The sequence below is a fragment of the Quercus suber genome, unplaced genomic scaffold (genome assembly GCF_002906115.3).
Source record: "Quercus suber isolate HL8 unplaced genomic scaffold, Cork oak 2.0 scaffold_206, whole genome shotgun sequence".
Lineage (NCBI taxonomy): Eukaryota > Viridiplantae > Streptophyta > Magnoliopsida > Fagales > Fagaceae > Quercus > Quercus suber.
In genome coordinates this window covers 937,503-959,126 of record NW_027069664.1, presented here as the reverse complement: position 1 = coordinate 959,126, position 21,624 = coordinate 937,503, and the positions used below count along the sequence as shown (strand labels likewise).

At 32.3% G+C, this 21,624-nt stretch overlaps 1 protein-coding gene, 2 long non-coding RNA genes and 1 pseudogene across 5 annotated transcripts; 3 read left to right on the top strand and 1 right to left on the bottom strand.

The window, feature by feature from the left end:
- Nucleotides 1–1,468: 1,468 nt before the first annotated feature.
- LOC136070053 (uncharacterized) lies at nucleotides 1,469–4,138 on the bottom strand. 2 transcript variants are annotated; one of them, XR_010631293.1, is made up of 3 exons: nucleotides 4,058–4,138; nucleotides 1,920–2,034; nucleotides 1,469–1,825 (listed from the first exon to the last, which is right to left on the bottom strand). It is a non-coding gene; the product is annotated as an uncharacterized LOC136070053 (long non-coding RNA). The 2 variants fall into 2 exon arrangements; XR_010631294.1 differs by lacking the exon at nucleotides 4,058–4,138 and adding an exon at nucleotides 3,463–3,596.
- LOC112008915 (uncharacterized) lies at nucleotides 3,685–20,023 on the top strand. Of its 2 annotated transcripts, none has more exons than XR_010631291.1 (3): nucleotides 3,685–5,002; nucleotides 18,630–18,781; nucleotides 19,036–20,023. XR_010631291.1 is itself a non-coding variant. In XM_024041279.2 (3 exons), exons 1-3 carry the CDS (start codon nucleotides 4,817–4,819, stop codon nucleotides 19,089–19,091), a joined length of 381 nt encoding a protein of 126 aa, XP_023897047.1. In that variant the 5' UTR covers nucleotides 3,685–4,816; the 3' UTR covers nucleotides 19,092–20,023. The 2 variants fall into 2 exon arrangements, 1 of the variants encoding a protein (XP_023897047.1); XM_024041279.2 differs by having other exon boundaries at nucleotides 18,643–18,781.
- Nucleotides 13,993–15,632, top strand: LOC136061553 (protein DETOXIFICATION 40-like; annotated as a pseudogene).
- LOC136070052 (uncharacterized) lies at nucleotides 17,024–18,429 on the top strand. The gene is made up of 2 exons (XR_010631292.1): nucleotides 17,024–17,475; nucleotides 17,568–18,429. It is a non-coding gene; the product is annotated as an uncharacterized LOC136070052 (long non-coding RNA).
- Nucleotides 20,024–21,624: the final 1,601 nt, after the last annotated feature.

Genomic DNA, 21,624 nt, shown 5'->3' with positions numbered 1-21,624 from the left:
TAAATAAATTAGACCTAGATTCTTTTATTTTGCTATATATATTTTATGGGCATCCAAACTGGAGAATTAAAAAAAAAAAATCGAGAAGAATGGGATTCCTTGATCTTTAGAGACTGAGCTTGGCTCTTCCATTGAAGAATTTAGGAAAGATGATTTTCTTTTGAGTAAGAAAATGTAGTTTGGGGAAAGTAAGGTTTAAATATTGTATGTACATTAGAGTTTTGGGTTTGAAATTTTTTTTTTTTTTTGGTACAAGATAAAATTCTACTCTAGCCTAATCTAAGTGTATATGTGTGTGAAACTCCCTCTTGAAGACTTAAGGGTCGTCAAATAGCCCATGCCCCACGGCCTGACCTAAAAACCCGACAGCCCATCAGGCTAATAGGCGGCCCGCCCATTGTTATTGAGGCCCATGAGTAGCCCACTAGCCCAGTGGGTTAGGCCGTGGGCTAGTTTTTATGCCTATGGGCACCCGATGGGCTAGCCCAGTAGCCCAGCCCGTTGGCCTAACCTGTTCCCCAGTCTAATAATTTAGAATTTTTAACAAAAATATATAGGAAGTGTGTGAAGGATTGATCTTGAGATATTGTAATAAAATTTCTTAAGAGAACTCTCCCAACCACTAAGATAAAAAAAAAAAAAAAAAAAAAAAAAACAATTTTGGGAAAAATAAATATAACATCCTGTGGTTTGCCATTAGTACAGAAAACCCCCTGAACATTAGACTGTGATATATAACCCACCTGGGGTTTTGTTATAAGTATAAATATGTTAGTTCTCTGTTAAAATTAAAAGTTTTGTATTGCATTGCCCACTACCAATGGGAAAATTTCCCACCTCTTTCCTTGGACAAATTTGAAGGGTTCACACCAGTTATTAGAGTTTTTCTCCTCCTTTTTAGCAATTTTCATATCAAAATACTTGTTCATTTGCATTCATTTTAAAGGATGTAAATTTTGTAATGAATTTTAAGGCATATGATTGTAAAGGATGTACTGTTAACACTTATGCATTGTTAACAATTGAATGAAATATTAACAAAAATTATTTAACCAGTTATTTGTTACATTTTTGGTAGAATTTTACATACCCTACAATTTCAAAATACTTAATACTAGAACTGGTGAATCTCACAGTTTAATGCTATTCCAAACAACCTGTACTGGTCTTCAAACAAATTCACAATTTTACAATCTGGTGCAGTTCCAACACCTATAATTTCAAACAATTTCACAATCTGCTTATACAAACATGCCAAATTTGATATGCTATTTTTGTTTCACAAAAAATAGTGTTGCTGCCAATCTGTTTACATATCTCACTTTAGTTAATAATATAAAAATATTTATAAAATAAAAAGAGCAGCAAGTACAGATAGCACTTAAATGTTTTTTTTAATCACAAAAATGTCTTTTGCTTAAAGCTTTTACATGTTTCTGTTCACAAAAAATGCAACATATCACCTAATTTTTTTTCATCTTTTTGGTCACAAAAGGCCAAGAGCCTTATATAGCTCAACTGGCATCTCCTGGTGTATCCAATGGAGACATCCAGGTTTAAATTCACCCTCACTCATTGTAACTATTGAACTATCAAGATAGAACAACTTTATAGTCACAAAAGAAAAGCAGTTGCCAATCTACAAAATAAATGCTATTTGGACTCCTCACTTTCTTCAAAACTAGATGCTGCCAGTCATCCCCAATGACACTTCAACTTGCTGCCTTTTCCTAAGACTTCTCCTCACTGGCACCTTTGTCTTTGCATTAATGGAAGTTGATTGAGTGGCCTCACTTGATGCTTGAGTTGGAATTTGAGTAACCAACTGCAGTAGTGTGAAAAGAAAGTCACCCAATCATAAAACAATAACCATCTTTACCTTTTAACAGTCAACAAGTTATTAACACTAAACATTGAACCTTGTCTTTGCCCTTCCCTTTCCCTTCTCATTGGCCTTTTGAGTTGCTGGTGCAGCTGCTGATTGAGCTACTTGTGGAGCTGCTGACTGAGAACCACTGGTGGAGATGACCCTTTCTGAAAATTGCAAAAAAAGCAACACATCATAACTAAACTATTGTAATGAATGTAAAAGTCACTAACATCTTAACCAAATTGTCCAGAAAAGGGCAAGACATTGTCACTTGCATTTTCTTTAATAACTTTGAGTCTGGATGAAATGGTCTCTTGCATGACCTTTTGTTGTGCCCTAGTTGTTAACATATTTATTTGTCCTTGTCACTTGGTGAGGATTGCAATGAAAATGTACTTTTAACTAGAATTTTCAGTTAAAACAAGCCATCTATACCGGCAAGAAACGTGCACAGGACATAATGACCACTGTTCTGTTCTTTTCTTGTATTTTTTTAAAAAAAAAGACAATTGGGTAAATCCCAAATGAAAGAAGAAATTATGAATGTTCAGCCAATATGGATAATTTAAATGTGAAACTATAAAACTGAACCAGAATAAAAAAAAATAAAATCCAAATCTATGCCCAAAAATAAACAGGTAATCATAAAACAATCCTTTTCAAAGCTGAGACAGTGGCTGGAACACAAATACTGAAAGTCAGTGAGGCAAAACTGGTGTCGTCAAGCGATAAGAGGCCCTCACTCTGCAATTGACAACCTCCATTGCAACTGAGGGTTCTGGCAAAATTAAGAACCTCTCAAACAGCCAATATCTGAAGGTTCTACATCTCAGATTGAAGAGAAAGAGGCAGGCTGTTTGGATGGTTTGAGTTTTGGGGAAAAATTAAATCCACCGTTCAACTTACTTGTGTTCACACATGTGACACATTCCATTTAAAAATAACTGGATCTAGTGTTTCACTGTGCCCAAACCCCAGGGGCTTTGTGTCACAGTCTAAAGTTGGACTTCTATCTTAGAGGTGATGCCTGAGGGAGGATCTTCTGTACTGATAGGTGTTGCCTTGTTTGCTTCTTGCCTTTTGTTTAAATTACAGTTTATATGGTGTACACATTTTTCTTGTTTACACTTCACACGCACTTTTTAGAATATGAGTGCCATCTCATAGATTTAAGCAATAACTTCAAAACATAAATCACATATAATTGGAATAAATATGAAAATGTTGACTTTGGTTCAGGACCTGATAGCGGCATCTGTAATGGATTTAGTTCATATATATACACCAAACTTCTGATCTTTTTTTCAATTAAAGTATCATCAACTTTATTTCCATATGTACCCTTGTTGTGTTGCAGGATATCAGAAGGGAACTGGGTATAACTCTGATTAATGACCAGGAAGTGCAGTTATCAAAGGTAACTGCATTTCAATATTGATCTACAGTCATGGTGCTTTCCTAGGAGTCTGCTCTCACTTGTTCTAATATTGATTTTGTCATGACAGGTAAAAAAGAAATGTGAAAAATGTGATAATGAAGAGGCTGAGTATTGGACGATGCAGGTATTTTACCACTCAATGCAAGTAACCTACCCCCATTTCTTTCTTCCAAAAGCTCATTGATTGCATCATTTTCTCTCTACAGATGAGATCAGCGGATGAAGGACAGACTACATTTTACCGTTGCACCAAATGCAGCCATAAGTTTTCGGAGAATTAAGTATCTTTGCAGGTATTCTACCACTCAATGCAAGTAACCTACCCCACATTTCTTCTTCCAAAAAGCTCATTGATTGCATCATTTTCTCTCTACAGGAGATTAGCGGATGAAGAGTAGACTACATTTTACCGTTGCACCAATGCAGCCATAAGTTTTCAGAGAATGGAGACCAAATGCGGCCATAGGTTTTCATAGAATTTAAGTTTCTATCATATATGAGATGCAGGATAGAAAGAGAATGAAAGAAATCATTATGTATGGTGGTCGATAAATCTATTGATGACCATAGATTTTACTTTCGCAATTTATTGAACTTTTTCTTTTCCGGGTGAAAATGGATTATGACAGAGAATTTAAGTACCTAGACCATGCTAACAACCTATGTATCAGCTAGCAATTGGTTTACAATAAAATTAGGAGGATCCAAATACAGCACAAGAGAATCGCTATAATTATTTCTTATCTTACCCGAAAAGTATGTGCAATGATTTCCTTCGTCGTGTGCTTGCTTGAGCTGTACTACCAAGTGTTGAAACTTAAATGAGGAATTTGCAACCGAATTGAAAGCATTGCATGGGTGAGGTGTGAAATCCGAGTTAGCACATGACGTGAGGACGTCTACAAGTGATTGGGCATTTACTTTGTTAAGAGCACTAGCATTGGGGGTTGTAAACACCCCCTAGCTGCTATTTTACAACCAAAACTACAAAAAACAAACCTCATCTAGGTATGGGTTTCTAAAAAATTTTGCAAGTTGTGAACAGTTGGTTCTTATATATAGAACCAACTGTTCACTTGGATGCAAAATAAATATTATTATTATAATTGAAATATCTGACATTCTCTCTCTTCAATTCACACTACACAACAACGCTTCTCATCTCAGTCTCCCTCTCTCTCGCAATTGCAGAAGCCCAACACTCTCCCCATGTCGCTCATGTCAATCACTCTCTTTCACTCTAACCTTTTTGTTTTTTGTTTTTTTTCATTCGTTTGTCGCTCTCTCTCCAGACCGAAGATTCTAGGGTTTGAAACATTGGTTTAAATTTGGGTTTCATTTGGATCCATGTAGCACCAAAGCTCCGTCGCTCTCCCTATGCTGCTCAATCACTCTCTTTCCCTCTACATGTTTTTCTCTTCATTGCATTGATCCGTCCCCAAACCGAAGATTGATTTGATTTGTTGGTTGGTTTAAATATGGGTTTCGTTTGGATCCAGGATTGATTGATGCCCCATCGATTTTGGGGTTTTGTTCGGGTCATCTTGCTTCGACAGTTTCATCAATCATTTGGGTCATCTCGCTTCGATGGAATCATCAAGTTTTTGGGTAAGAATTGGTGGGTTTCATCTCTCATTGTTTGGGTCATCGGATTAGTTTCTCAGCTCCAGTTTGATTGGGCTTTTGATACAGAGGTATGTTATTTTCTTATTCCTCTATTATTTAATTTTTTTTTTTTTTTTTTTGGTAAGTCTCAAATTTCTCAACTCCAGCTCCATATGTTATTTTCTTCTTCCTCTATAATTGTTTGAAATTAGCTTTGTAATCATCAAAGAAAGGTTATAATTTTGTAGACTCTAAGTGTTGATCTTTTGATTCAAATATTAAGATTGGATAGTTAAGGGCAGCCAAGTAAGATACATCTCTTTTGAGATGTTTGAATTATTTGATCATTGGTTTATAATCTGATGTTTGCTAGCATTTTCGGATATCTTGATTTATGAAAACATGCTCAATATTGCTATGGTTTTAATTCTTTTGCTGTTTTTCCCTCATCTGCTCACTATCTAGGTCCCAAGAATGGGTTTTGTTTTTCCTTGTTTTTATTTCATTATTTGGTCTTGGCGTGGGTTGTAATGTAACTTGCTGTGGCCTTCCTATGTTACTTAGGATGCTCAAGCCCAAAGTTTTTTTTTTTGTAATACTATAGTTTTACATCAATGCATTTTCTGACAAATCTCTCTCCAAAAAAAAAAAAAAAAAACTTTTATTATTAGTACTATGATTCTTGCTACATTGATGTAGTAACTTGTTTGATTGGATGTATTTGTCATCTAACAGGATTTGTAAAAGAGATGTTTTCTTATCTTTAGATGGTAATCTATGATTATTATGAACACTATAAATATCCTCTCCCTCTTTTCTAGTATAAGTGAACTTATGAGATTCCTCAAGTAAGCTAGTGTGATGATAATATTTTTATACTTCAATGATGCGCGTTCCATCTTGATTTTGAAATGGAAAGCAATGATTATAATATTTACTTGGAATTTCTTATCAAACTTTTTAAGAAAGAAAGAAGTTTTTGAGAGTCTGAGTTCTTAAATGTTTTGAAAATTTATCTATCTAATTTTATTGTAATCAACCTTCCTTAATAGTTATCTTTCTTTTGTCATTAGACTTAATTCTTTAGTATTGCATTGTATCCCAATCCAACCCAATGGTATCATTTAAACTATTGTCAGTTGTTAGTTGGTACCATTTTGGAGTTTCAACCATTGTTAGTATGGGGAGAAATTCTACATAAATGCTTTAGTTGGTTGTCTTCTTTACATTTAGGAATTTAATTGTGATAGAAATTCTAAATGCTTGCTTATGTTGGTTGACTTATTTTGTCATCTCATAATCTTGGTATTTTGGGTGCTTTGTAGGAGAGTCTGTAAGTAGGTTATGTCATTGTTTACATTGCCTATTCGGGATGGATTCACAAGATAACATATCCCTATATACTAATATCTTACAATCCGATTCCAATTGTCATGTCTTGTTTAATTGCCTATATAACACATCCCATGGAATTATNCCAATCCCACTTTCGAGTTTTAGTCCATTTTGGACTCCTTTTTTTGAGATTTTTTAGACACGTTTTTAATCCGTATTCTAAAAAATTAAACTATTTTCTAGATAATTCAAGTCTTTTCAGCAACAATTATCTTGTAGATAAATACTAAAAAAAAAAAAAAAATTCTTGATAAAGTCTAGGTTATCCACAATTTTATTTTTATCCTATTATCCCCTTTATTCCCATGCAAGCAAGCCTATTTTGACACTAACTAACAACCAATCACAAAATAATTTAATTAATTTTAATTATTTAACCAATCAGAATTAATTTAAATTAATCATGCGTGGTTGATTCTACCTAGACACAATGCATGCTGGACGTGCAAACTTGATCATGCGATATCTTTCGATTCGATGGTTCGATCTGGAAACCAGGCATACTATCACAACTATTAGAATCTCAATATCATTTTTATGGTATGCAATGAACAAATTTAATGCATGTAATGCAATTGTGATTTTTGGGTACATGAATGGTCAATCTAGTCATCTTCCTCGATTAAATCATGGGTGCAAAATCAAGTGTCTACAGTTGTATTGCATGTTTTTATATATCGAATACTATATAACATCTTATTTGTACAAAATTTGACATGCGTGTTAAAATTTAAACATTTTAAATGATAATGCAGTTATTGATTTTTAATCTTTTGAAAATTTTACACACATGAAGGACATAAAAAGAAAATGTAATTCATTGGTAGATTTATCAAAATTTCGTATCCAATAAAAAAAATATTGAGTAGAGTGTAGCCACTAGTTATAACCAAGTTTGTAGCAAAACTTTATTAAAAGAAAATTATATAATTTTGAGGGAAAACAATATATGATGATGATGAGAAGGAGGAGAGGAGGAGGAGGAGGAGGAGAGATGAAAAATAAAGAGTGAAGTTTGAAGGGTAAAAGAAAAAACTCACCTTCTTGAAGACAAGACTAGTTTGATTGGCATTTGTAAGGCATGTGTTGCTCCTTAAGTGAGAAATTTAAGATAGAGTTTCTATTTGAAGAAGTATGAAACCATGTATTAAAAAATGTATGTCATACAATGCTAATCAGGGACGGAGCCACCATTTGACTAGTATTAAAAAAGTATTAGTATATATATGTGGAGATGAGTTCAAGTTATACTTGGTGTAAATTTAAAGAGTTACATATTTTTAAACTATTGGATTTAAGTAAATCAAACGGTAAAAAGACACTTATTAATGCAAATATTCTGATTAGGATCTCATTAATTATCTCTTATTTATTGTAGTCCATACCTATCTCTAAACCTTAAACAAAAGTAATACTCTCTCTCTAATTTTTTTCCCATTGTTTCTCATATATGTACTAATAGTAATTTTTAGTAATTTTTTTCTATGAAATTATATATATTTTTTCTCTTAAAACAATACCGTTGATTATTTTAAGAGTAATGTTATACTTACAAACTTTTTTACAACATTTTTACAAATTGTTTTGATAGCAAATTTTTATTGGTTTGCATATGGGCCCACCACTCATATCATTTTTTTACTTACCACTTATCACATCAGTATTTTATAAAAAAGTTTGTAACTCTAGTATTTTCCTAATTTATTAATCATAAAAAAATTTATAGATCTAAAATTTAAAACAAAATATACAAGCAAAAAAAGAAAAGAAAAGAAAAGCTCAACAACAAAAATTACCAATAGTAAAACCATAAAAAATTAAGCTTAATTAACCAATTTTATCCAAAATAAACAACTCCGCCTTTTAAAAAATTCTAAACAAATTTTGTTCTTACCTATACATAAAAATAAAAAAAAATCCTCAACAGCTAAGTAGTAGCAGAGTCAAAGGTTGAAACCCCTTTACATAGCCAACAGCGAAACTGCCCTCTCAACTCAAAGTTCTGGCTCCGTCCCTGATGCTAATATCATTCATATAAGAGTGTTGATTACATACAAACTTAATGTAGTTATTTAACATATGAATATCTATTTTACTATGATAGTTTCTTAGAATCTATTTGCTAAATGCAATATTCACTCACTAAAAAGATTCTAAGAATGATAACAAAAGGTTATCAAAAAGAAAAAAGAAAAAAAAAGAATGACAACCAATGTCACAATATTTTCACAATACATTTATTTTTAGTTGTGGTGGGTCTCGATTTGATAGTTTATTATTTTATTTTTGACCTATAAAAAACTTATACGTGAAAAATATTGTGAAAACAACAAAATGTCACAATATTTTCACAATATGTTTATTTTTAGTTGTGATGAGTCCTAGTCTAATAATTTTTTATTTTATTTGTTTTGACCTATAAAGAACTTACTCTCAACAATTTTGGAATTATTGTGATAACAACAAAATGCCCAATTTTCACAATACCTTTAATTTAAGTTGTGGTGGTTCATGTTATGACATTTTAATTTTTTAATTATTTTATTTTGATCTATAAGCTACGCACACTTAGCAATTGTTAAAATATTGTGACAACAACAAAACCAGCATTCACTCTCTTTCTTCATCCTCGACAAAATACAAAGAAATAATAAAAACTGAAATGCACAACAACAATGTTTGTGTATATTTGCATAAGAACTATAGGTAAAATGAATTTTGCACAATAGATGCACGAGCTAATGTAGGTGACTTTTGGGATTGGTAGGGCAAAATTTGGTCTTGTTCCATTTTGTATGAGCTAATGTGAATGCTTTAAGAAACTTATACCTCATTATTTCGAAAATATTATGATAACATTTTAACAATACATTTATTTTAAGTTGTGGTATGTCCTTATATGATAGTATTCCTATCTTTATTGTATTTTATCTATATACAATTGACATCATAGAAATTGTAAGAATACCAAAAATGTTATAACATTTTCACAAGAGCTTTATTTTAAATTGTGGTTGGTTTGGTCTTATCGTTTATTATTTTATTTTGTCTTATAAGGAAGTGATACCTCATCAATTATGAAAATATTATGACAATTTGTTGCGTAGGTAATCATGTATAACAACTCTAGAACAAAAACACTATATCTTTAAAAAATAAAAAGGGAAATAAGCTCAAATCATGATTTAAACATAACTACATATAGATGAAAAAAAAAAAAAAAAACTGTTGTAAAAATAGCCATAGACACTTTTTATATAGATAGTAGATAGAACTTAGAAGTAGCCGTAGGAAGAGTAGAAAAACCAGTGAAGGGTAGGTTAGAAGTCATTTGTCATCCATGATGAGGTGGGTTTGATATTAATAGGAGAAAGTTTCTCTGCAATCTGAATTGGAGGAAGTCTCTCCAAACTGTGACATGTCATTATCAAAGAGTGACACCTGCTCCACCCCACTAAGACTCAAATTCAAGAAATAACTCCTATTAACTCAAACGTTAGCCACTCTCCCATTCAAATTATTCGCCTTTCATAGCAACCAAACAAACCACACAATAGCCATTTTGTGGTTCATTTGACAGACTCAAAAGCTTATTAAACAAAAATTCCAACAGAGAACCAAAAGGGCAAGAGTACTCCAAATGAAACAAAAATTCAATACATCAAAATTTAGAAAATTGTTTATTATTTCTACTTTCAGACAAACACTTCCATTGGCACCCAAACAGAGGACAACAAACACATAACTTTCAAAAGTTTCAAATTTCACACTTTCTTTTTCCCTCATTTTCTCAACAACCAAACACAACATATCAAAAAAAAAGGGGGGGGGGGGGACAAAGAAAAAGGAGCAACTTTGAGTTTCCACTGACTTTAGTGAGAGCATTGGAATCAGAGTTCAAAGGCTCTCACTTAGTCCACCGCTCCCTGAGCTGAGCGATGGTGTCGTCGGCGAGAGCAAGCAAGCCAGCCGTGACGACTTGCTTCAATGGAAACTGGTAACCGGCTCTGCCAGTTGCAATTTCAGAATTGGAGGATTTGGATTTGGAATCGAGTTTTTTGGGTCATTTTCTGAAGGGGTGGTTTGAGTTCCAGAGCCCGCCAAGGCCTCCACCCAAGGCCTCCATTTCTGAAACCACAAAAAATAACAAAAACAATAATCCTTTCATAAACAAAGTGCACTAATTTATTCTACTTCTTTAGTTTGACTCCTTAAAATCGAAAATGTTTTTGCTGATTTTTATACATTAACAATTTTCTGAATTTTGATGTATTGAATTTTTGTTTTGTTTGGAGTTCTCTTTGCCCTTTTGGTTCTCTGTTAGAATTTTTGTTTAATAAGCTTTTGAGTCTGTCAGATGAACCACAAAATGGCTATTGTGTGGTCTGTTTGGTTGCTTTGAAAGGTGAAAAATTTGAACGAGAGAGTGGCTAACGTTTGAGTTAACAGCAGTTATCTCTTGAATTTAAGTCTTAGTGGAGTGGGACAGGTGTCACTCTCTGATAATAACACGTCACAGTTTGAAGAGACTTCCTCCAATTTAGAATGCAGAGAAACTTTCTCCATATTAATAATATAAAAATAAGAATGAAAAAAAAGGATGAAAATCATAAGAGTGGTACAATTTTGCTCACTAAAATGATTACATGGACTCACCATTTTTGTTGATTTTTTTTTAAAGAGTTTCAACCTATGGGTCTGCTCCTTATATATTCTTTATCATCAGACCAAACACAATCAGTTTTTGGTGTAGGCGAGATTGAACCCCAGATTCTTATTCAACATCAAGACTTTACCATTGAGCTAGCTAAAACCCACTTTTGTTGATTATTTATACTTACACAAATTAGTAAGTTGTGAAATTGAATGTGAAAATGAGTCTGTCCATAGGGGGGTTGATTGTAATAAAATAATAAAAATTTTGTTAACGGATGCTTTTAGGACATTTGTTAATAAATAATTTTAAGAAAGTTTTGATACTACTTTTATAAAAAATATAAAAACAATTGTAAAAAAAAAAAAAGAGAATTTTGAGAAATGTAAAGTATCAAGTTATTATTAGTTGTTATTTTATTCTCCTATAAAAAGTCTTTAGAAATATTTCTTAAACTAATGCTATTAATTGATAAGATATCTGTTAACTTTTCTTAATATGAAGTAGAATATGCATAAAAATGATATTATACATTTACACACACTTGGGTAAGACACAGCAAAAAGAGATAGCATAAGAATTAAGACGAGCAACATGTACTCTCTCTCCGCTGATGAGCACAGCACATTAGTGCGCATCTCCTTTTATGTTGTTTTGGGGCGTAGGGGTTGCCACTTTTCTTTTTTATGCATCTTTCTTATCCTGTGAGGAGCGGAACGGAAACATCCTTTGTCTTTCCTAGTTGCAAAGCCGTAATTGTGGATGGCAAAGAAATTTCAAAAGTCAGATATTGAAATGTAAGGGAAGAAAGAAAAGACTCTTCAATTTGGCTTCTTGTACATAATTGTATTTTATGGAGTGTTATTAAACACAAAATGACATGTGCAATGAGGGAAATCCCACGTACGGGGCCCGCTCCTTTCGTGAGTCCCCAACTTTGCTTTCGAACAGCTTAAATTTTTTCCTCACTAAAATAATAGTGATTTTTTTTTTTTGAGAAACTAAAATAATAGTTATATAATTCTGCTATTTCGGTAATGGAGTTATATATTTGATGCAATATCAAATTAAAACTATCTAATTTGTACCCCCCCCCCCCCCCCCCAAAAAAAAAAAAAATTGTATAAAGAGGGCAAAAAGGACTTTAATACATCTAATTCGACGTTTCCTCATCCTTCTAGAAAACTAGAACAAATCTTGACATGTGTGCTGATCTCATATGCTTAACAACTTTGTTTTGCATAATTTTTTTTTTCTTCTAATACTAAGTATTTTTTAACATATACACGTAGGAAAGGGAGAATATTTTTTTTTAAAGAAACTTACAAGAGAAGATAGTGCTTCTTATAATATCCAAAAAGCCTATGAGTAACAACAAATTTAGCAAGGACACAACACAATTTCTGGGGACCAACTTAAATATTTTGTTCTATGAGGACCAAGCTTGAATATTAAAATTAAAGGTCTAAATTAAAAAAAAAAATGTGTGCGCATATATATAAATTACACATAAAATATGTTTGTAACATAGCTTAACATATGTTGTTTTCTTACATATAACAAGGTGTGTATATATATATAGCATTAATATAAAACCTAACCATGAAATCCATATTTATCAGTTCTTCTTAAAGGAAAAAAAAAATTCATATCTCTAATTTTCTAATATATATATATATATAGAAGGTTTTTATTAAAAATATTTACTTATATATTTATAGGAATCTCCTAAATATTCTTTGGTTTAATGTACTTTTATGATATAAGAGTAATTAGAAGAGAAAAATAGTGCATTTATGAAATACATTAATTACACTTTGAATTAATGAGTTGTGTATGATATAAGAGTAAGAGTAAGATTTAAGTACAATATTTATGTGCTGTTCCTTAAGTTCTTCTTTTAAGATTTTGTCATGTGGTTTTTTCTCATGAATAAAAGTGTATTTTTAAGTTATCACATGACAAAATCTTAAGAATGGAACGTAAAGAATAGCATCTAAGATACTGTACATAAGTTTTGTTCTAAGAGTAATTAGAATAAACAAAAAGATGTATTAGTTATCTATATAAATACATTACATGTTTTTGGTAATTTTTTTTGAGGAAGTAGTATATAATTTGGGTGACTATTATTTAAATTTATAATTTTTTACCAAAATTATAAGAGGATGATGGATTTTTGAACAATCAAGGGGCGTCATGGCCATCCCTAGCCCCCCCCCCCCAAACACCCCCCTTCCTTCACCTGTGAATGGAGATGTTTAGATTTTACATTCGGAAATTTTAAATTTTAGATTTTTCTCTCTTATATTAAAAAAAAAAAAAAATTCTTGCTACTCTCTCTCTCTCTCTATGGCAATTTTTTACATTTAATTTCATGGTTTTTCTCCTTGAATTATCTCATGAAATTCTCCCAAGTATGGAAAGAAAATACCCAAACGTTTCGCGCTATGTTGGATACGTTTTCTGGTCAGCTTTGGAAACAAAATAACAAAATTATGTTGGCTTCCTTTTTAGATGTGATGTTTTTATTTTATTTTTTTACAAATAAAAATTACATGTGATGGTTAAGACTTACGGGTCAATCCACATGTATTGGCAAAGTTTGTAGCTTCTACATTAAAATTGCATACTTTCAAACCTTTCATTTTCATCTAACCAGCCACCATTTATAACCGAACCTCATAACTTTCTTTAAAAAAAAAAAAAAAAAAATCGTCGTTTTACATGAAGTATTTCAGTTTATACTCTCCAACTATATTATTTTATTTTATTTTTTTGAGAAGTATACTCTCCAACCATAGTAATTTTTTTGGTGGGAAGGCAGCACAAAACTGCACCGCCTTCAACCATAGTAATTAAGTCATGTGTTTGATTTTTTTTTCCTATATTATATACTAGTTTGGTTATTTTATAAAGATGAAAAAAGAATGTGGCATATTAGTATTGATGAAACAGAGAAGTGCATCCAAGCTGGGACAGAGGGGTTTTTTTTTTTTTTTAACGGACAGAGTATTTTTATTACACACAATAACATATTGATGAGTTTTATACTCCTCTCATTTTCTTCTCCTCTCTACTAGCTATATCCACCGCGACTAGCATATAAATACATACCAAACAAACACCACAAGCACCACAAAGTCTCATCCCCAACCCTCAATGGGGTCTTCAGAAGACAACATCAATGAGGCCTTGCTCCAAAGCAACACACAATCTCCCTCTTTGTCATCCTATTCATTCACCACAAAGCATCAATCAAGCCGCGAGCTTGAAAGGATTTTGTCCGACGATAGCGTGCCTTTCTTGCGGCGTCTACCAGCCGCTACATGGATTGAGTTCAAGCTCCTCTTCTACCTTGCTGCTCCGGCTGTTATTGTTTACATGATCAACTATCTCATGTCCATGTCCACCCAAATCATTGCCGGCCACCTTGGTAACCTTGAGCTTGCCTCCTCTCTTGGCAACAATGGCATCCAAGTCTTTGCCTATGGCCTCATGGTAATATTACTTGCTAATCTCTCTTTTTATCAACGATAAAGTCTTTTGTTCAAATAAAAATAACTGGTTCCAATCTATATAAAAAATATTTTAAAAATCAATTGGTGTTTTGAACTAATGATGAAAAACAATCAGACAAGATATATTTGAATCCTATCGAATCATAAATTAGAATATGTACCTATAGAGTTTGCAAATAACAGTTTTCCTCTCGTTCTTATCATCTTGGCCAATGTTTTTCATTCTTCCACACGCAGTTAGGCATGGGGAGTGCTGTAGAGACGCTATGTGGACAAGCATATGGAGCCCAAAAGTACGAAATGCTAGGCATATATTTGCAAAGATCAACCATCCTTCTCACTTTAGCAGGTGTCCTCCTCAGTATCATCTATATCTTCTCCAAGCCCATCCTAATATTTCTTGGTGAATCACCAAGAATTGCATCTGCAGCAGCAATTTTCGTCTATGGTCTAATCCCTCAAATCTTCGCATACGCTGTAAACTTCCCTATCCAAAAATTTCTACAAGCTCAAAGCATTGTACTTCCTAGTGCAATAATGTCAACGGCCACACTAGTGGTACACATTTTGCTTAGCTGGGTTGTAGTGTACAAGATTGGGCTTGGGTTGTTAGGTGCATCATTAGTGCTGAGTTTGTCATGGTGGATTATAGTGGTGGCACAATTTGTCTACATAGTGAAAAGTGAGCGTTGCAAGTATACGTGGAGGGGTTTAGTCTGCAAGCATTCTCAGGATTACCAGGATTCTTTAGGTTGTCAGTGGCATCAGCGGTGATGCTATGCCTAGAGACGTGGTACTTTCAAATTCTTGTTTTGCTGGCTGGATTGCTTCCGAACCCTGAGTTGGCTTTGGATGCCCTATCCATTTGGTAAGATCTGATGTTTATTTCTTAACTCTAGGAGTAGTTTGTTTGTTTGTTTGTTTCTTTCTTTCTAAATTCTACTATATAGCAGTAATGAGTCAATCTGGCCACAAGACTTAGATCTAAGTTCGAATTCCCTAATCCTCACTAGTGTGTTGGTGTTCATCTTCGTATGTGTTGCCTTGAGCGTATAGGGTTGCCATGCTCTCTTCCTATGCATTTTTTATGACCATAAAGAAAGAAAAAGAGTCAAATTGCCACTAATATATATGTATTCCTCTTAATTTCTCCACTATATTTTAATACTTACCTTGATTGGATTATAATACTATAAATGTTGCATGTAGCATTTAACATTTACCATGTTTAGATATAAAAATATTCTTCATGAATGCCTATTTTCTGTCATACTTTATATATTCCATTTTATGCTAAACTAATTATGATATTCCATATGCTTGATAAGTTGTTTCTATCTAAATTCTAGTATTTAGTAGTAATGAGTTAAGCTGGCAAGAAAATACTACAAATTTTTATACATAATACTTACAAATTGATATAACAATAAATATGATTAGTGGGGTTTAACCATTTTATAAATAAATATCTGAATTGTCTTTTTGTAATTAGTGACACACTAATGTGTAAACTTGAAGTACCTATAGCACCACTCGCCACAAATATGTCTTCCTTTGCATCTCTCTAGTCAGTTTTACTTACCATGATTGGATTATAAAATTTGCATCTATAATTTAACATTTACCATATTGAGAAAACCTTAGAAAGGTAAAACCTCTTCATATATGGTTTCCAATATTTCTACCATAGTTTTAAGTGGTCATAACACCTACCCAAAAATCAAAAGAAGAGAAACATTTTAAGTGCAATCTACCAATTTTTTTCCCCTTACCTCTCTTCTCCATATAGTTTTTTTCTTTATTTAAATTTTTATGAACTCCTGTCCATATGTCCAAATCTTCTGTCTCATCAATTGTGCTCTACTTCATGCTCCACCAATAAAATTTGGACAACTAACCTTTTTCATTAAATGAGACAACTAGCCTCTCTTATTAAAGTCAGAGTTATCTCATTTAATGAGAGAGGCTAGTTGTCCAAGTTTTATTGGTGGAGCATGAAGTGGAGCACAATTGATGAGACAGAAGATTTGGACTCATCTATATAGTTTAGAACATTTTTATAAGTGCAATCTAATGTTACACTTAATGACTTTACATTGGATTTTTTTTTTTTTTTTTTTACAAATCAACTATTTGATTATATTATTTATTTACACTCTTATACTAGCAAAATTTTAATTGATCAAAAACCAATAATGGCCTTATAAATCAAATATGTAAATTTTAAAGTTTTGTATTTAAAGTGATATATAATATATTAATTTATGTATGAAGAAGTAAATTTTTATTTTTATTTTTATTATACAAGATAGAAATTCTACTTTAGTTTAATCTAAGTCTATGTGTGTGAAATTCCATCTTCGAGACTTGAACCCTGGTCTTTGCCTCCCACACTCTACAAATATTTATACTTGTGGAGTGACCATCGTGCCAAGTTTTATTCTATTGATATGAAATTTGAGAGGAACTTAAGAACGAAGAGAATGAACTTTTTAAATTTTAATTTGCAATAATAATAATAATAACAACAAATTTTTCAAGGGGAGGGGAAAAATTATTATTGTTAAGTAATATAATATTTGTTAGTATTATATTAGGTTAACATAAAAATTTAAGAAAAAAAAATCTCAATTTACAATGTATTAAGTATTAAAAATAATAAATTTCCCATATAAAAAAAAAAATAAATTTCCATTAATAGAACCATGTGTGCGTTTGGATAGGGAGGCAAGTCACGGCACGTTTCAGACTTGCGTTTTCTCTTTTTTTTTTTTTTTTTTCCTGCCGCAGTTGTTGACTTTGGGGAGACAAAAGTTACTGTGCGTGTACTGTGCATACACTGTTCATGCACTGTTCACGCAATATTTAATATTAAAAGTGGGTCCCACAACACTATTTACACATTTAAAAATTATTTTGCTACAGTGTTTTCAGCAACAATCAGTTTTTATCAACTTTCAGCAACAATAAGTGCTATCCAAACGGACCCAAGGTATAAATTATATTGCAATGTCAAAATATTAACTTTTAGCAATAGTTTGAAGATACTAATTGTGTTAATTTTTTTTTTGTATGGTAATTTAGCTTGATCAAGCAAAGGCTTTGTATAAAGCTACTTCACCCAACAATACATGTTTTCAATTTGAATATTGTTGACTTTTGTTGAAGAACCAACCAAAGTGGAATACACCTAAGGAAAGATCAAAAGGGTTACCTCGAACTTCAAGTTCAATAGGTGAAGTTGGGGGGGGGGGGGATGATAACACAACAGAGTTTGAGAGACTGATTGGTAGAAAAGTCGAAAAGGCTAATCGAAAGAGAAAGGATGGTGATAAAGATTTTGTGGAATATTTGGCGAAGAAATTGCACTACATTGAAGAAGCACATGAACAAGAAGAAGAGGCTCTTCGAATCAAAGCAGAAAGGGTTCAAGTAGATGAAGAAAGAATTGGTTTTGAAAAGGAAAGGGTTTGAGTAGATGCAAAAAGAATTATTTTTGAAAAGGAAAGGCTTTGGATTCAAATGCTTAAAGAGGATGAAAGAATTGGGATTGAAAAGGAAAGGTTTCGTATTGATATGGAAAGGGAGGACCAAAAAAAAATAATAATGGATACAAGTGGCATGACCGAAATTCAAAAATTGTTTTTTGAAAAATGCCGAGAGGAAATCATTACAAGTCTAACTGGTGGTAAATAGTTAGGTTTGACATGTAGATGATGTCCTGTTCTTGTTTTTTGTACTAACTTATTTTGGCCTAGATTTGGCACATGTAAATGATATCTTATTCCAATCTAATTTTTGGTACTAGTTATTTATTTATTTATTTATTTATTATGTACCAAAAAAGGTCTGAACTCTTATGTAATTCCTTGGCATTTTCTATTATACCACTTATGTAATCACAACATTTTTTGTTATATGAAATGCTTATGTATTTTCTATGATAGATGTCATATCTTCTATACTTATGTCTATGTTCAATCTTATACTTATGGTTTGTTTCGAACTTATTTTGGTAAATGCTTTTGGGAGTTTTGTTGTTATATTATATTTCATAAACTAAGTAGTTTCAATGCTCCCAAACGAATATTATAGAACTTGTTTTGCTTATCTTCCTTTCATTTATATTGATAATTCTTTTAACAGTTTTGTCTTGAAGGTTGTGTCCATGGGTTTCTCTCTGTTTCGCAAATTGCTTTTTGATGACTTAGATGAGGATGAGATAATGAGTAGACGTCTCAAGAGTTCAACATCACAACGTAAACATCGTCGATATATCAGATATAATTATTTGGCAGGTAATGAAAAACTTTATCTTGATTACTTTGTTGAATCACCAATATATCCTCCTAATTTATTTCGAAGGAGATTTAGGATGAGTCATTCTCTTTTTCTTCATACTCAATTTAAGGTAGAATGTTATGAAACTTACTTTATCCAAAAAAAAGATAATGCCCAAAGGCTTGGTTTATTTTCACTTTAAAAGATGACTGTTGTAGTTAGGATGCTTGCATATGGGGTAACGACTGATTTAATGGATGAATATGTGCAGATTGGAGAAAGCACTGCAATGGAAAGTTTGAAAAAATTTGTTGCAGTAGTGGTTGATATTTTCTCTAGGGATTACTTAAGGTCACCAAACAATGACAACATTGCTAGATTGTTGGCCCATGGTGAAAGCTATGGATTTCCAGGGATGCTAGGAAGCATTGATTGCATGCATTGGAAATGAAAAAATTGTCCAACAGCATATAAATGCCAGTTTAGTGGTCATATTCGTGAGCCAACCATTATTTTGGAAGCAACGACATCATATGATCTTTGGATGTGGCATGCATTTTTTGGGTTACCTGGGTCAAATAATGACACTAATGTGTTAGAAATGTCTAATATATTGTTTGAGCTAGCAGAAGGACTTGCTCCGATGGTTAATTACTCAATCAATGGCAATGACTACACAATGAGATACTATCTTGTCGATGACATATATCCAAAATGGTCAACATTTGTGAAAACAATTTCAACTCCACAAGGAAAAAAAAAAGTTATTTACAAAAGCCCAAAAGGCGTATAGGAAGGATGTAGAGTGTGCATTTGGAGTATTTCAAGCAAGATTTGCAATTGTACGTGGACTAGCAAGATTTTTCTTCCTTGAAACACTCCAAGACCTAATGAAAATATGCATAATTCTCCATAACATGATCATTGAAGATGAGTGAGATGAAAATGAAGTAGTTGACTTCGATTATGAACAACTCGATGAAACTCCTCAGATACAAGTGTCATGTGAGCAGACAAATGAATTTACTGCATTCATCCAAAGTTATCAATGCATTCGAGATCAAGAAATTTATTCTTAACTCCAATACGACATCATTGAGCATTTATGGCAAAGACAAGGCGATTTGTAGGAACTTGAATGTATGACATTATGTATGTGACTTTTTATTGTAATTTGATATAATATGTATGTAAGAATTCTATAGACAACATTGGTAGTAATGTTCAACTGAAACTACTTCTTGGTAGGTTGATTTTTATATTGATATCTGTTGGGTTGAGATAGCTTGACCTCGGTTAATTATTCAATTACCCAAGTTGATTAATTAAGTTCAATTTGCACGCAAAATGTGAAGGCACCAACAAATCACCAAAAAAAAAAAAAACTAAGTGCAATGGAAAATAATTAGATATGGTGATTTGTTGACAAATGGGAAAAAATCTCGCAAGGCAAAAATCTCACCGAGTGATTTTAAGGTTATCACTCCCAAGAATCTATTAATCAAAAATCAAATGGTTACAAGTATACAAGGCTGAATTTCAGATCGGGAAATTCTGAAATTGTAATTCTCGATAGATCGAGCTGCTGTCGAGCTATCTATTTAAGCTTCACATTAAGTCTCGATGGTAGGCATCTGTCGAGCTATCTGTCAAGACTTAATGAACAACTTTTATTCACTTGTTTCTTGGACCAATCTCCATGTTTCTAATACTTAACTTGAACAATATGTTTCTTGAAGTACTAAACCCATCTTAGATTTACCTAATTACAAGTACATTTTGTCAAATGATTAGCCAATTATAACAAAATATGACCCTAACACAACTATCCCATAACATACAAAAGTACAGAAGTCTAATCCTAATACGAACTCTTGAAAAACTTTGAAAGAAGAGAGATCATGGCGTGGTAGACTTGCACCTGTCTTAATTAAAACACTTAAACAAATTCATCAAGGCATCAAGTGTGAAACATAAACAAGTTGTATACAAGAAGAAACATGTGTATAAAGATAGAAAAGAAACAACACATGAGAGACGAAGGGTGAAATGCATACATCATCATCATATATAGAAACAACACATGATGTAAGAAAATGGTTACAAAACCAAAGGATACAAAACACAAAATACATCAATATCACAGTGTATCAAACTAACTCTCCTCCTAAGTTAGTTACATCAAAGATTTTCTTCCCTTTGACATGAAGTTCTCCCCTAAATCTATTAATCCCCTTGAGGAATGACATTCAAAACTCAAATTTCTCCCCGTTTTTGACATGATTGTCAAAGGGCATAAAAACCCAAAAACAACTTGATCGAAGACAGATAGAAAATTGACATAGAGGGAACAGAGAGAACAATGAACCATAGACCAACAAGAAAATGTGTTTTACGTAAATGGATTTTGATATGTTCAATATATAGTGTGTTTTGCGTAAATGAATTTAAACACATTTTTTTCCAAAAAAATAATTGTCATAGAAATATGGATTTCCAAAAATATGATTGTTCGATTAAAAAAAGAAAAAAAAATCTCCGTTAAGAAAAGTCAAGTCAAGTTTTAAAAAATATGACCGTCAGTATAATGATTATTTGAAAATATGACCGTTGGAAACAAATAATAAAGAAAGAATAAAAATGAATATTTAAATAAGATGTATAAATATGGAAACTGGGATGTTGGGTGAATTGTAAAGTGAGTTGATATAATAGAGAAAATAACTTTTGAGGTGGTAAAATATAACTTTTTTGGGCACTTGAATGCTAATGCTTTAATGATTTTTAGAATATTCATACTAAAGAGATAACTTGAGGATAAAATATCTAGGTCCCAACTTCTGTAGGGTTGTTCAAGCCT

What these genes read in the sequence shown, in the direction of transcription:
- LOC112008915 (XM_024041279.2), top strand. Translation starts at nt 4,817, where the DNA reads ATGCCCCATCGATTTTGGGGTTTTGTTCGGGTCATCTTGCTTCGACAG. An exon ending in ATTGGGCTTTTGATACAGAG is followed by an intron (nt 5,003 to 18,642) that starts GTATGTTATTTT and finishes TTTGTCTTGAAG; the next exon opens with GTTGTGTCCATGGGTTTCTC. An exon ending in CAGATATAATTATTTGGCAG is followed by an intron (nt 18,782 to 19,035) that starts GTAATGAAAAAC and finishes GAATATGTGCAG; the next exon opens with ATTGGAGAAAGCACTGCAAT.